We start from the raw sequence: 16,172 nt of genomic DNA on the forward strand, positions 1-16,172 counted from the left end.
CTCCTCTCTGGGTTTACCCTGTTTGATATGCTGTGTTGAAATCACGTGGGTGTGATACATACAACTGTGCGTTTCGTCTTCCTGAGAACTCCCCTGATTGTGCATTAACAAATGCCATGAGCTAATGAAGACAGAAGAGGTGCACAATTAAAAACAGGGTTATAACAGCTGCTTTGACACGTACAGAAACACCTCGGGGCAGTCTGGAGAGTTAGTTATGCATGCAGTCGTCGGAGACATGAGATGTTGTGTTAAACTGCTAGTCGTTGGTGAGTTAAATCTCAAAGGTCCTGATCTTTTTTTTCAAGTTCATTATAAACCCGAGGAAGAAGCCAAATTAGGAATGAAGCACTTCCTTCCTACAATCTGTGTAAATGCATTATACATAACAATCTGTGTTTCTCTGAGAGACACATGAGAGCGTTGATGTAACTCCAAAGTCTGTGTTGTATGAAGTAGGGCCTGACTGTATATACAAATGAACGGCGTGCTTCAGCCTCCTCCCGTTGAACAGGATGAAGCCAGAATATCTCTGTGATGGGCGCTAACATAATGCAAAATTTTCAACCTGCAGTCTGCACAGAGTGGATCGCCGTTGTTGTTTTGTTGTTCTCACCCAGATAAAGGAAACTTAAAGGACATTTAGTGTCCTGACTTTTCTGTCTCTTTTAAGTCTTGTTGCAGTCGTGCACCTGAAACTGTGTTTACACTGTTTGCTCCTTTTTTGCTGTTTTTGTGGTGGACATAGACCCTTAGTTTAGATCCAGCAGACTTGGCAAATATATAATAAATAATAACATTTACTGGCAAAATAAATGTAAACAGCCGGAATCTACTCGCCTTGCTCTGAACTAAAGCTCTTTAGTATTAGTATTTATTTTGATCTCTTTTATTATAAAGAAAATTTGCCCAAGCTAGTGAGCTTTCGAGATGATGTAGTGTTGTTTTTTGCACCTTGGTAAAAGTACAGATTTGTAGTTATATTCTCTATCCGGTGTTTATGCTAAGCTAGGCTAACCAGTTCCTAGCTGCAGTTTGCAATGTGAAATAGAGAAGTTGTCTGATCTAATGCTGAACTTTTCTTTATCCATAGCCTAACTGACCTTCTTAACGAATTTACCGAGGCTATCCAGAGAAGCTAAGTTGCTAAATTGCTTCCATTAACAGAATCATTGATTGGAAACACATTTTCAATCACAGTTTCCACTTTTTTGTAAGTTTTGATGCACACGTCACATTCCTGCACAGTGAAAAATAAAAGATTTTGTGAAAACAAAAACTTAGTGGCAGAATGGAAACTTCCCAGACAGACCTAATGACCATCTTCCAGCTAGCTTCTTTTGCAGGCTAAGAAAGCCAGACGAGAAGGGCAGCTCTGCCTCTCAGAAGCGTCCTGGCTTTTTACTAAAACTCTGATCTGCTCATTTAAACGCTGCGTGTGAGCCTGGAGTGTCTTGGTGAGGGTGGACTATGACACACACAGAGACACACTGACACACCCAGAGAGAAGTAGAATAAAAAAAGATGACTAACCTAACCCACCTGAGCTCGGCTCACAGGGATCAATGTCCTCATCATCGCTCGGGCACTCGGCTGACGCCACCAGCAAGTCATCGGTTGTCTGAAAAAGAGAGAGAGGCAAACAAAAGAGCAGTGAGGGAATGTGATTGCTTAGCTGCTTCAATGGGGGTAAGACGGCCCCCCAATCTAAACTGTCAATAGTGGAGTTTCCAGAGGGGTTAGGTTAAGGAGAGCGGCTCAAGACGAGATGTGAATCCAGACAGCTCCGCCGTTTGGCTGCTGGATTTATCTGTCAACACAGTCACACGCCGCCTGGCACTGTAGCGGCTGCTTTCCAGGCAACGTTTCTCCCTTGCAGAAATAAGATCTGATTATTGGGGAAGAGCAGTGGCTAAAGTTCACCGCAACAAATGTCAACTCGCATGCTCAATTTGTGCTGCAGTGTGTGTCTTTGCATAGCCCTTCAAGGGATTGTTAAGAGCCATCACAAAACACCTCTGACATTTAGAGGACAAGCAGCCATGAGAGCTCAAAAGAGAGATTGAAAAAGAAAGGGCAGAGCGGCAGACGTTTAGAACAATATTTTTTCCCCCTTATTTCTCTCCATGTGATTCAGAATCTCTCCTACAGACGGAATAAACATAAAACCACACATACAGTATATATGTAGTGCTTCATTATTCTGCTGTCACGTCTGCTCTCATACTAAATCCATTGCAGACAGTTTGAAATGTACTTCCTCACCTGCCAAACACTCTACATTTCACCCTCCTCGGAAAATGGGAAAGGGCAAACAAAAGACTAGAAAAAAAAAAGAAAAAGTGCACTGTAAAACATTATACTGCAATGTTCTTTTATAGTCTTGCTTCAGGCCATTTGATCAGCTCTGCGTTAAAGGTCATTTCATTTAAAGCGTGGCAGCCTCTTCAGGGCCGGGGTAGATTTGCCGTTATGGAGCGCCCGCTAAGCAGAATAACCTGCCGCTATATATTTAGCCTCTTCACCTCTACTTAATCTTTTTTGTGCTAATATTTTTAAATCCTCAAGTGCATGCTTGACAATATTTATTTTACTTAAAGGTTTCAGACTCTGGGGTTGGCATGCTTGTGACAGTAATTAAATATCAAACGGAAACGGCGGTTTGAAAGGCATTAAGGCAGCAAAGATGAAGACGGACCTGAGATTTTATTCAATTTGTGTTGTTATTTCTAATGTTTGACTTGTGCATCCAAATACATCTGCAAGTTGGATTAGCATTGACTCATCCTAAAGAAATTAAAGGGTGATGTCATGTTGTTTAACATCCATTTGGCTGCGCATAATGTGATTCTATTGCGACTGTAACATCATTTTGACATTCTGTACACGGACCAAAAAAAATCGTCTTTACATAATAGACCTGGAAATTATAGACCAAAGCCATTAAGGGAGTTTGTGGTGGAGGGCTGTTTGGGTGCATCTGCGCTGGGTGAGGCCCGGGGAAGCCGTCCAAATGTAAATTTAATTTGCTGTGCATGAGGCTGATATACAGTGTCGGCCATCCAGATGGCAAAACCGCCAGATCCTGGAGTGCCACATCCATCACTTCAGCCTTGTGATTTGTTTTTCCTGGCGGGAGATCTTGACACTCTGCACTCACTGGCAGAGGTGCGGGAATCAAGAAATCAATACTCCCTCTCTCTCGTCTTCCCACCTTACCACTGTCAGTCTCTCTCTCCCCTCTCCTCTCCTCTGCTTTCAACTCTGTCCTTCAGATATATTTGCAAGCGGAGGAGAGGAAGCAATGTGACGTGGGTGTAAGAGATGTAGGTTAACTCCCTATAGAGTAACCTGAGTGGAGGTGTGTGCCCGTTCATATTTATATGTTTCGGTCTCCACAGTCGGGTCATAAAAAGCTGCGGCTCGATGCCTTCAGCTCCATCACCTGCGTCAAATCCAATAATGAATATGGATATCATTTTATCTCCTTACAAGAGAGTCTTTGATCTTATAATTAAATGTGCAGACATCAGAACCAGCTATTTATGAGATGAAATGACAGTTTATTTATTTACAATTTCATCTAAACCTTATTTTTGTTGTTTGTACTCGATTTGCAAAAGTGATGTATCTGGTAGCAGGTTTGCAGATGTGTGAAGATGCTACATTTCTATATGTTCCGTATGTGTTAGGACCAGTTTGTCAGTTTCCATATAGATCGCACGTCAAACGGGCAGTCAGCTGTCAATAGCAGCTTGGTTTAAGAGCTCAGTTGTCACAGTCAACATTAAAGGAGCAATATGAAACTCGGACATGTAGCATTTAAAATGGGTACTGCAGTCCAAATTCAAAACATTGTAGAGAGCTGTCTCCTCTACCGCCTACCTTCATACTTTTCCCTACACATACAAATTCAATTCATAAATATATTTATTATAAATCTATATGTGTTTTGAATCATTAGGTCTGACCTTCATATTGTATTTCCATAATATGGACATGCCTGTGTGACTGTACGATACTGAGTAAGTGTATCATAGCCTGTTGTTGACTCTTATTTACGTGACAGGGAATCATGATATATACTTTCATAATGTAGCTGTAAAATAATATCCTCATCATTCCAGCCTCCAAGGACAAAAGCTGTGTGTTGATCACTCTAACTGGAGCTCAATTGTGCCTGTAAGCCACGTCTGAGTCCAATTCTGTCTGATCGTATCAAAATATCAACCCTATGCTACACTTCTAAATGAATCCTGTGAGTACTGGGTGTGTGTGTGTGTGTGTGTGTGTGTGTGTGTTTGGGGGGTTGTAAGCCTCTGAATCAACACTAAAAATGAATTCACATGTTACCGAGCGTCACTCTGCCAGCATGGATTAGTGTGTAGGTCAACATTTCGATGTGGTCATGACCTGGTTGAAATCCAATAACATTACCGATGCATGGTGTCCTCCAACAACGCTTGGCTTCTTTTTCACCCGTGACAATTCAATGTGCTGCTATGTGAGGGGCTTACCATGCAATTTAGCCACAGTGATGAAAACTGACAGGTTGGGGCCGGGCTGGGATGCCCGAAAAGGAGACACTGAAGGAGCTGTCCTAAATGACACGGGATAAGCATGTGAAGATTCCGATTGCTGCTTGTGACATGCGGCGAAATAATCAGGTAGAGGTGCAATGAATACACAACGCCGTCTGCTAAAATTAGTTTGAGGAATTTAATGAATTGGATTGTCTGTTGTGTCATCATGCTTCATTCAAGACGAGTCTGGAGGAAAAAATAGTTTTCCTGAGCCTAGTTGCTAAATGGGCCATCTTGCATCTTTACTATCTCTGCTGAGATAGTAAAGTTAAACCTTGCCTTTTCTGATAAATTATTATTCCTACATACATATTATATTCAAATTAAATTTTGCATCCTGAGTGTTCCAGTAGTGTATTCAAACAGCGACAGAGAACCGAAACAAAATATGAAATAATGGCGGCGGCTATCAAGCCAAAGCACTTCAGAACTCTGGAAGCATTTCACCCATGATGCAGCAAATACAAGTGTTAAAATGTCCTGTCCTTAACGTGTCCAGAAATCTTAAACACGGATAGTCCAGTGTAGTGTGAGAGCAGGCCGTGCTGGCCAGCGTGGGAATGGCGTAGCGGGGGGCCAATCATGCTTGAGTACGGCACGGTACGGATGGCCAGTGTGACCGCACCCTTATTTGTCCCCTCCAGGGCCGTAGTCCTGGTTAACTTGAGGACTAACCCTCTTCACTTTAACTCCTCAGCAGGAAGCGAGATGAGGGAGCCTGGATTGAGTCCTGAGGAGTTGGTTTGCTTATTGTTACAAACACAGCTTAAACCGAACATTCGACCTGTTATTTCTTACAGCTAACAATCGCCCTTTTTCTGAGTTGTTGTCATGACAACAACATAACACTGTCAGTCTCCAGGTCTCTCTCCTTACTCGCTCTACAGCCTACAGTTATCACCTTAGCTATTCAGAAACAGAACCTAACTAACATGCTAGATCTGTAAAGCAGACATTACTTATCGTGGGAGCACGTCGGTGATGCACGAGTGCATGCAAGACGTCGCTCTTTTTAAAAAAAAAAATCATCTTTGACATTTGTCCAAAGTTAAAGTGATGCAGCGATTTTAAACTTTCTTACAATTTCAGTCCCTTCCGTTTAAGATCACCTCCAGATCACGTCATCTTTTTTCTCTCCTTTTCTCCCTCCACACAGCTGGGCTAACTTTTATCAACATGTTACTATAGCAACCAGGCTAAACAGAATCAACCGTCTTACACTCACCGTAGTGTTGTTTAAAGCAAGACAAAAACACAAGTTTAGTTTAGTTTGAGTTAAGTTATTTGATAAGTCGATTAATCAATAATCAATGACTAGTGGACTATCCAAATAGTGATTAGTTGCAGCCTTTAAATCTGGTTTCCTGGACTAAACGGAACTCTGCCTGAAGTTTCTAGAACTGCTGTATTTCTGTGTTTGGTTCATTAGTTCGGCCGAGTCAGGTTTACTGAAGCGGTGAGCATCATGGCCACAGGAAAGATGCTCCTACTACATAAGCATATAAACAAGATGTACCTGTAGTTCATTTTATGGAGGTACTTTTAAAAGGCTAAAAGGAAAAGGCTCTGGGCCGGCAAAGCATCATTAATCTAGCGGTAAAGTGCTGAAGCCGTGGTGAACCTACAGCACAGCTCATTTATCTGCCTCTGCTCAGAGCTGCATGAGAACGCGCTCCTCTGAGACGTACTGAGAGAACCTCGGGAGACAGCCGGGAGTTTGAAACTCGGAAAAAGTGTAAGAAAAGAAATACTCGAGAGAGAGAAACCTCCTATCAGTGCTCCTTATAAATACTCATAGATTGAAAGTACAGTGTCTATTTTAATAGTTAAGGCCAAAATAAATGTGTTTTAAGTAGTAACATGATATGAAAGTTGACTCTCTTTAAGCATCCACAAGAAATGAGTGGATAGCAATCAGAAAATCTGGATCTGGTGCAGCAGTAGCCTAGTGGTTGGTATGCGCCGCGCCCCATGTGTGGAGGCTGTGGTCCTCGAGGCGGGCAGTCCGGGCTGGAGTCCGGCCTGTGGCTCCTTTCCCACATGTTGTTCCCCTCTCTCTCTCCCTGATTTCTGACTCTGTCACTGTACTATCTCTAAATGAAGACATAACAAGCCTCAAAATAAAGCTTTATATGAAATCTCAAATAAGTCAGTTTGCTTAGAAGCCATTCCAATGGCTTGTGGGCGTTTTCTGATTATGTTTGATGGACATCTCACCGTCCCTGCTTTCAGAAATGTTGCATATTACCATTTCTGTTGTGCAGCCCTGAACTTCATGTTGAATAATCCTGCTCAGGATCAGGGTAGAAACACAACCCCTAACATCTAAAAAAATTGAAATTTAAAGGAGCAATATGTAACTCTGACACCTAGGGTTTAAAATGGGAACTCAAACAGTGAAGAGAGCTATCTCCCCCCCGTCCCCTCCTCTAGAGTCGATGCTCACGCAGGTTGCCATGTGGTGGACACTGAAGCTTCAGTGTTTAGCCAGCTCTACATCGGTCTTGAAACCCTTCTGCACACGACCCTCTCTCCATTTTTAAAAAGCATCTTTAACATTGATCCTAGTTTGAGCACGTTTCTGCCCCGTGGAGCTTATGAGAAAATGCCAAAATGCTTTGCCATGTGTATTGTAGTTGCAGTAAGCAGACACAAGGGGGCAGCTGTGGCTATGTTGGTAGAGTCGGCCGTCTCCATTGGAGGAAGATACGTGGTTCGACCCCCAACTCCTGCAGCAACGTGTCGATGTTTAAGAAGACTGGAACAGCGCTACACAACTCAAGTCGATTTATCATTTATCATTTACAAGCCATGTACGCTGAGATGGCTCTTATTGGTTTAATAAAGTTATGAAAGCAATGATCTTGATTTGGCTCTGTAACATTGACTAGTGCTAATTTAATTACCTTTCTTAAGTCCCTCTGCCAACACTAAACGCCCATTACCAAAAATAGATCAATAAAGTTCTCGCAGACAAAAATGACAACCGCTGTCATCACTTTACACTTTACACCTCCGTCTGTCAATACAGGAGAGCAAGCTGCTTCCAAACTCTCTGCAGCCCTGATCAAAGTATCGGATTGGTTAACTCGCTGTTATCTAACTCTTTAACAGGAGCTGTGGGCATGAATCTGTCAATCAAGAGAAGTAGCACACATCAGCCCGACATGCTTGTTAAAGGCGAGGTCATACAAACTGTTGAGCATTTCAGTATCAGAGATCTCAATTTTAACTTCAAGAAACACATCAAAAAACATGTCTCCAGAAATGTTCGTCCTAGCCGAATGGCTTTAAGAAATATCAGGCAACGATTACCTTCAGCTTCTGCTAAGCTCTTTATGCACTCAATGAGTTTTTCACACTTATCTCACTGTGTCACAAGATGTTCCCAGTCAGGAGTGACCACATAAGCACTCTCTAAATACAATCTGTGGAAATTCAGGATCAAAAACCAAGCAGCAATTATTTTTACATTATTCAGAAAAGATTGTATTTTGACAGTTTTCTTTGTTTTGCAGACATGCGTTCGATGATTAAATTAATCATGCACCACAACCTGTTTCACTCTGCAGGAACACTGTTAGGGAGACCAGGTTCCTTTAACAACCTGGCCCCCTTCTACCTAACTGATTTGCTCCACCACCCACACTCCTTCTCGCTGTCTGCGCTCCTATGAAGCCACCCTCCTCTCTCATTCTTTGTTAATTGTGTCAAATATGTGCAACGTGAAGCTAGGTCAGTTTTTTCTTACCACTGTAACTTTTGCTGCTTTGCTAAAGTGCTCATGATGGATAGGCCGGGTCTTTGTAACATAACAATGAGTAAGGTCTTTCACCTGCTTTTTGTAACATAACAATGAGTATGGTCTTTTTACCTGCTCTTTTGTAAAGTGTCTCGAGATAACACTTGCCCCTAATGGTGCTTAATGATGGTGCGTTCCAACTGACAACTCCTTCCTGCGGACGAGAGTGGAGAGGGGTTGGAGGTGTGTCGCTGGAGGAGAGCAGAGGCTTCAGAATAGCCGACGTGTCGCCAAAAAGAAGTTTGTTTTGGTTTAAGATGTTGCTCAAGGGCAACATCTACTGGATCAAAAAGTTGCACATTCTAACTTTAAAAAGCACTACATGAATAAAATGTATAATTTTTTATGATTATATATTTTTTGGTGCATTCCATTATTTACAGTAAGTTGTAAGTTAGAAACCTGTTTTTGGATCTGGACTTCCAGAGACTTTAAGATGCCATTGATAATTCACAAAGACACTTGAATGAATCTTTGTAGACCTGACGGTAACGCACAGATATCGACTGACCTTGGCTCATGCACTGATTGAACCAGTGAAAATGATCAGGACCAGGAAAGTCCATCCTGACTCAGCTTAAGGTGCTCCTTGTGCTTTCTTTAGCTCTGTCATGCTGCGTTTCGATCTCTGAGGATTGATAACGGTCTCCTTAATGAGATGCCCAAACCGAGCTGTGGGCCCTGCATGTGTGTTTCTTAAAGCTTAGTCAGCGCCGTCTCATTCTGCTGGACACCGGGCGATCTACTACCCTACACACACACTTATCTGGTCTCCATTAGTGCTTGTCTGCACCAGTGTCCAATGCCACTGTCTACTACTGTATGCAGTCTGTGGCCTCACTTTAATGCACTACATCTGTACACCTCTGAATGCATGTTTTCCCCTCTTAATCCTGGGCTGAGGGAGGAGGGGGGGAAACGAGGGGGGGCTGCTCTTCAGACAGACTGCTGTGCTGCTGCTGCTGCTGCTGCCCGGGTGCTCGAGTGCTAGAGACACCTTCTCTGTGATAACCTGTCGGCATGTCTCCACGGAGAGCCGCGGGTTTTCACATTGTTTTCTCTGCGGTCTAATTTGATGAATGCTCTCTGGCACACAACACATCTCTTTGGAGACGGGCTGAAAGTCAGGAGGACACTGAAGGTATCTGAAGGGTTTATACCGAAGCATGCCTCCGCTGTCCTGGTAATGTATTCCTCTGAGGATGCTCGCTGTTTTCTTTTGCCTCTCTGTTTTTATTTTTTTTCCCTGTCGTAAGCCCTGTTTTTTTTTTTTGTGGGAAATAAGCTCTTGTTTTGCAAGCTGCTTCTTGTTACATTGCCGATCAGTGACAATAAGAAAATTGATATTTTTAACTCAATGGCCATAATCTGCCGCTCATTATGATCCGCTGTGAATCCCAATACTTTTTTTTTTAGGATGCTAAAAAAAGCTGCACCATTATCAGACGGTAAATTCTGTCTTGATTGAAAACTCAAAAGGAAAAGTGGCTTACACACACTTCATCATCATCATCATCATCACATCTCAAATCCTTTTTGTCTGCTTAATTCCACATAAAAGTGGCAGATTTGTCCCCCTAACAGATCGTTGCCTGATTATCTTGGATACTTCATAGCAATGTATTTATACATACCACACTAAATCCATTAGTAATAAGAGTCCTAATGGATAACTGATCCCTTCAGGCTGTCTCCGTTTTAAACACAAAACTGCAGCAGGAAGTAATCCCTAAAACCAGAAGTGGCATATTATGTTAAAAGTATGACTGTTATTTGAAAAATGAGAAACCGCATCAACTCCTTTTATTCTTCTTCATATTGAAAAGTAATCTGCCCACCTATTTCATATAAAGGATGCACAGGGGAGTCAAGTGTCCATCAGACATTGTAAGCATTCCTGCTCTATGTCTCAATATATTTATTGGCAATGTTTTGGATAAACCTACTAGACCTTCATCGTGCAAAGAGTCCGCCCTCCAAACATGGAGAGAAGGAAGTAGAACCATTGCTATCCTCTCTTAAGAATCAATCGATTTTATTTATTTTTTATTTTTTAAAGATTTCTTTGGGGGCTTTTTGTGCCTTTATTGGAGAGATAGGACAGTGGACAGAGTTGGAAATCAGGGAGAGAGAGAGAGTGGGGAATGACATGCAGGAAAGGATCCACACGTCGGATTCGAACCCGGGCCGCCCGCCTGGAAGACTACACCCTCCATACTTGGGGTATGCACTAACCACTGCGCCACCAGTGCCAATTGATTTTACTGAAGTTAAATAATCAAAAATATAAAATAACATGCCCGTCCATTTGTAAGAGAATGATGCAACCACGGAGCATACTGTCTGAATCTGTCAACAAGTAAATAAAGCTTCCTGACTGAGAGCGCTCACAGCAGAAAGTTACCTAAAGCTTGATGGTTAAGGTAACAAAGAGCTAAATTACAGTCCAGAACTGATGGATCAAGATTCTTAGTCTTAATGTATTTCTGCAAATTAAACCTCGTTTTAAAAACGTGTTAGACTTTTTACTACATGTAAAATCCTTTATTAGAATCCTTCTTTCTTTGCAAAGAGAATAGATTCAAGTATCTCATTTCACGATTTTTAAAAATAAGAAATAGAGTTCATATCCATCCATTGATTATTCAAACTGTAGAGCATGGCCCTTTTACTTAATATGCTCTTATAGAAAAACAAACAGAGAATAAGTCAGAATAATTGTAATTGTCATTATAACAGTTCAATGTGTGCTGACTTCTTTCCTCATGTTCTGATTATACCTCAAAATCTTATCAAGTGCACAATCAACATTCTAGTTGAAGCCAACTCTGCAGCTGTAAAAATATCATTTATATCTCGTCTTTAATTGGCACCACATCTTGAAGCCGGACCTCTAATGTCCCTAAAAGCAGAGGAATCTGTTTCCTGTACGACTTCCTGCTTGGACGGTGCGGCCATTATTTCTCTCCCTGGCTCTGGTTTACACTGATGTCGGTCTGCTTTCGTCCAGATCTGACCAGAGCTGTGGTCTGCACCGGGGCTAATTAGGAGGAGTCTCTTGTCCTGAGCTTCACTCTCGCTGCAGCACATTATTAACGTGCCACAGAGAGAGAGAGAGAGAGAGAGAGAGAGAAAAGTTGAGGGAGGGAGAAATGGACACGTCGTCGTGGTCAGCGTGCAGAAAACGCCTCATGGTTGGGATGAATTTACCCATGGCAGCTATCACACACTTCAGCAGCGGCTCTTATCAAGAACGCCTGATGACATCCAAGTATCTAACTTAGCACCCTGGAACTAGGTCGATGTTGATGAATAATTTAGTCCCAGATGCTCGATAGATTCCAACTGAATAATGAAGGCGTGTGGGCCTCTAAGACTGTGAGTTCAGCTCGGTGTGTTGCCTGGCCTTCGCCCACACTCTTCCTACTGCTGGTCTGCCAAGCTGTCAACATCATGCTCTCTCACACATACGCAGACTTGAGCAAAAAAGGCTGGAAGACAATGGAGTGGCATTTTTTACGCTATCACAGCTCAGATGTGAAGAAGAAAGACTTGCACACACATATATATATATATATAGCATGCTTAAAACTTATCATGTTGAAAACATCTTGATTCTCCGGCTTTTGCACAATTAAAAGAAAAGCTCTGATGTGAGGCGTCATGGTGACACGACAGATTGGCTCGGTGACTCAGAGGAGAGAGCGATGAACAATAGGGGGAACAAGCAGCGGGGGTAAAAAATGGGAGATATTCTCCTCTGCATCCTCGCCGAGGAGGATTTACATCAGATTCTGCGATTGTCAGCAAATGGATCAACAAAGCCTCCAAACAGACGCTGCCAAAAACACATCCCTCAATAAGCAAAACCAAAAATATATGCAAAAGACAAACAAACAACACCAGGTGCCTCGTCTTTTCTTTTCTTTTTTTTACCCAGGAAATGAATTGTCGAGATTTTTGCTGAAATGTCGTCAACCATAAAATGAGGGTCTCACTGAGCAAGGTGTGTTTGTGTTAGCCCGTACAGCTGCACGCTCTGCAGTCATGAACAAACGCTTGCATCCAAAAATAAAGGTTTTGCAATGAAAGGCCTGACTCGTGATGTGCATTTATAAAAACATTGGGACATCTGGACATCACAGTGGGACCATTTTTAGGATGAATGCATAAAATACATCCCTGAAAAGATATCAAATGTGAAAAGAAGCTCAGTATTCTTTTAATTATTGTCTACAGTAAAAAAAAAAAACATGTTTTTTATCGTAAATAAAAGCCTTCTCGCTTCAACAATCTGGCTTCTCTGACTCTAACGAAGTCAATGTAAGGAACATCAAAACACGAGGTTGCATATCCACCTTCAGTGCTCCGTGCTGTCAGTAATTACCTGAGGTATTTTTTTATTCTTTGAATATGAGCAGGCCACTGAGTGCATTCTGTAGGTAGTGTGATTCTTCACAACACAAGATAATTCATGCTAAGAAAAGATGCTGCCATTTCTCAAAGGCAATTAACTCTGAATAATTGCTACTCCTTTCTGTTTTGACTGCTTGTGCTTGCCGTAAAACTGGCTGTGGTGGACAGCTGTTTTTCTCTTGCTCGGCTATGAGACACCGTCCCTCTTGGGAAACGAGGCTTTGCTTTATTTAAAATGAAGCAGCTGTTGCTGCTACTGGACCTCAGGCGGAGTATCAGAGTGTCATTAAAAAAAAGGATGGTCGCAGGCTCTCCATCTCCTCCCCTGGTACCCACATGTTCCTGTCTTGCACATACATCTTCCTCCAGGCTCAAGTCGCTGCACCCCAGACAGTCTAACAAGGTGCTGGGGGGCAGCTTCTGCACAGAGCGCAGTGGGTGCACTGAACAACATACAAGCTTTGGGTTCACCCAGAAATACACACATTCCCCAGTGTGCTAGTGATGACATTTGTGTTACACCCTGAGCCATGAAATCCATTCAAAACTAGGTCTGAACTAAAAAGGGACTTTATCGACTACTTAATTCAATCTGTCAAGTTATCTTTAAATGTGTACTTCCTCTGACAAATACTTGATTCCATTGTTGCAGAGTTCTATAAAGACTCACTTCTTCACTTAAAGGTCCAAATAAGATATCTAGTGATTTAAATGATAAAGGTATCTTACTATCTGATCAGACATTAAGGAAACATGCTGTGTTGAAGTGCTGGCTTCTCTGACAACAATGCAGCAGCCAGTATGTCCTCCTTCTAACTTTAGATTCTGCTCCTGAATGCTCTGGATTTGTTTGGACCAGAGAAGGTAGGCACTCCCAAACAGCCGTTTTGGACGCCCCTCGGCATGCCAGATATGAGAGCAGTTATCAGGTCAACAGGTGTTGCAGCAATGGAAGCGGGCAAGAGAAGTGGTTCAGATAGAAGTGATTGTACCCGACCTAAAAAGCCTCTGCATGTTTCTAATAAGCTCCACGAGCAGAAACGTGCTCAAACTAGGATCAATATTGGAGATGCTTTTTGAAAAATGGAGAGAGGTTAGAACACAGAAAGGTTTACAGACCCATGCAGTGCTGGATAAACACTGAAGCTTCAGAGTCCACCACATGGTGACCTGAGTGAGCATGGACTCTAGAGAGGAGGGGTTATCACGTCAAGGCTAAGAGGAAGAGGACAGCGACAAATATAGCTATAGGGAGAGTTAGCCTCCAGGAAAACGTACATCCCTGCAGATATTATATGTAACGTTGTAACATGTTTAGCAGCTTAACCGAGAGCAGAAAGTAATAGTGAAGTTATATATCAGGTTTTTCCTACCAATAAATAAATAAATAAATCCATCTCCAATGTAGCCGTTTAACCCCAGGCCAATAAATATCACGGCAACTTATTTCACATCATCACAACATGCACCTTCACATCATCACAAAGATAAAGTCTTTAACGCACGACACAATAACTGATTGCACAGTGGGCCGATGTTAAGTGTTCATAATTAGTTTTCATTCATGTCATTCCCAGTTTCACTTTAAAAGTCCACCAAAGAAGACGTATGGTTCAGATGTTTTCACACAAGCAGGTGGTAGAAACTTTCCTTCTGGGGACTCAGTTTTGCCAGTTTACTGAACATTTTAAAGCCTGTACTTATTCAGAAGAAGTTGTGTGATTACAGTTTGTTCTTTACACAAGTCTGTGTACTTCTCTGTTAGTAAAGAACGGTGCACTTTCGCCCCCTCTATGCAAAGACCGTTGGTGGATGCATTTCTCATTGTGTTGGTAAAGTAAAGCGCATAATTCCAATAACAGAGGGAGATTTACTTTCTAACTGAAAACAACAAGACTTAAGAATGAGCGAGCAGTAGGTCAACTGCTAGCTCGGTGCACAGCGCCAGAGGGGGGTTTGCGCTGTGTAAAATGTGAGGCTGGGGGGGGGGGGGGAGGTCAGACATAATGTAAAGGTGTAACGCACAAGAAGGAATGGAAATGAGGTAAATGGAGAGCCGCCTCAGAATGTACACATGCCTGTGCCCTCATTAAACACGCTCCCTCCGTTCAACGCGGCTGCTTCAAGGCACTGCTGAATCTCTTTGTTGATGTTTCTGAAGCCCCCCCACAGGACCCCCATCAACTCATTTTCCAGGAACAGACATGCTCATGGCCCTTAATGCTAATTCAAGACTTTGTGAGGTGTATGATAGGGCTAAGGCACGATCTGGAAAGACAAAAGAAACCAAAGCTTTTAGTTGGGGAGGAGAGAGTAGAAAGCAGCGGCCATGTTGATTCACCCCTCGGCCTTTTAAAGCTCCTGTGAGGAGATTTTAATTGGTTATAAAAACAAACTAGAAATCATAGATCTGCTGTATGACCTACAAAAACAAGCATGACCATCACCATAAAGATTGTGTATCCTATATTGTTCATCTTAATGCCTGTAACTGCTTCACTGCTGATGGTGTTAACAGCACATTGAAGAAGCAGACTTTAGCCTTCATGAGCAGTTTCCTCTGCAAACATTCACAGTGAGTGGTCGGTTTACGAGTTTTGACTGTTTTCACCAGACAACCACATACTAACAAGCTCAGCAGGGAGATAAAAGATACTAATTTGTTTTTATGGTGTTGAAAAAAGAAGCCAACGCGGAGGCGCAAAAAATTGCAGTTCCTCGAGTGTCCACTTGAGGCTGGCTCCAAAAGCCCTCAAAGTCCCACACACACCTGTGTTAAAACTCCCAGTTTGACAATGTGATAGACACTCACACTCTTGACTGCAAGCGGGCTCGTCGTGGTTGTTTGTCAGGACGCCTAATGCCCGCCTCAGATCTGTTTCTAGGTCGACCGAAAGTGAGGACGAGACAACATTTGCAATATGGGGACTGCCATTGTTGGGCTTCAGAAACCAATGGGTGACGTCACTGACACAGCGTCCATGTTTTATACACTCTATGGTTACGACTGTATCCTGGGTGACAGGCTGCTGTGAGGCTTGTCAATCACTGGTGGCTAATGGTCTAAACCATATTCCAATTTACCATTTTGATGTGAACCATCATTTAAGAGACAAACATGACTCTGCTTCAAAGACGACCTGACTCAAACTATTGAAACGATAAAATGAATAGTAAACATTTTACTATGGTAATAATTCAATTTAGAAGACGTCTATATTCCAATCTGGTTCCATACATTGATCTTCTTTTTACAGCGAGTGGAGTCGCCCTCTGCTGGCAAATACAAAGAAATGCAGGTGGATAAGGTAAGACACTTCACCATTAGCGTCACTTCAGAAAACGCGAGGCTTCGCCCACTTCTTATTTAA

General features: G+C 42.4%; 1 protein-coding gene across 16 annotated transcripts in view; it reads right to left on the minus strand.

Annotated features, from left to right (window-relative positions):
* Nucleotides 1-16,172, minus strand: part of LOC132975171 (neurexin-1a) — a 343,741-nt gene that overhangs the window by 18,032 nt on the left and 309,537 nt on the right. For 11 of the 16 annotated variants that reach the window (XM_061039533.1, XM_061039528.1, XM_061039538.1 and 8 more), the window contains one exon: nt 1,534-1,621. In XM_061039533.1, coding sequence (XP_060895516.1) covers nt 1,534-1,621 — 88 coding nt within the window. The remainder of the gene's footprint in view (nt 1-1,533; nt 1,622-16,172) is intronic. The other 5 variants (XM_061039539.1, XM_061039532.1, XM_061039537.1 and 2 more) reach the window with 1 other exon arrangement.

Source organism: Labrus mixtus, chromosome 6 (genome assembly GCF_963584025.1).
Source record: "Labrus mixtus chromosome 6, fLabMix1.1, whole genome shotgun sequence".
In the NCBI taxonomy this organism is placed as follows: domain Eukaryota; kingdom Metazoa; phylum Chordata; class Actinopteri; order Labriformes; family Labridae; genus Labrus; species Labrus mixtus.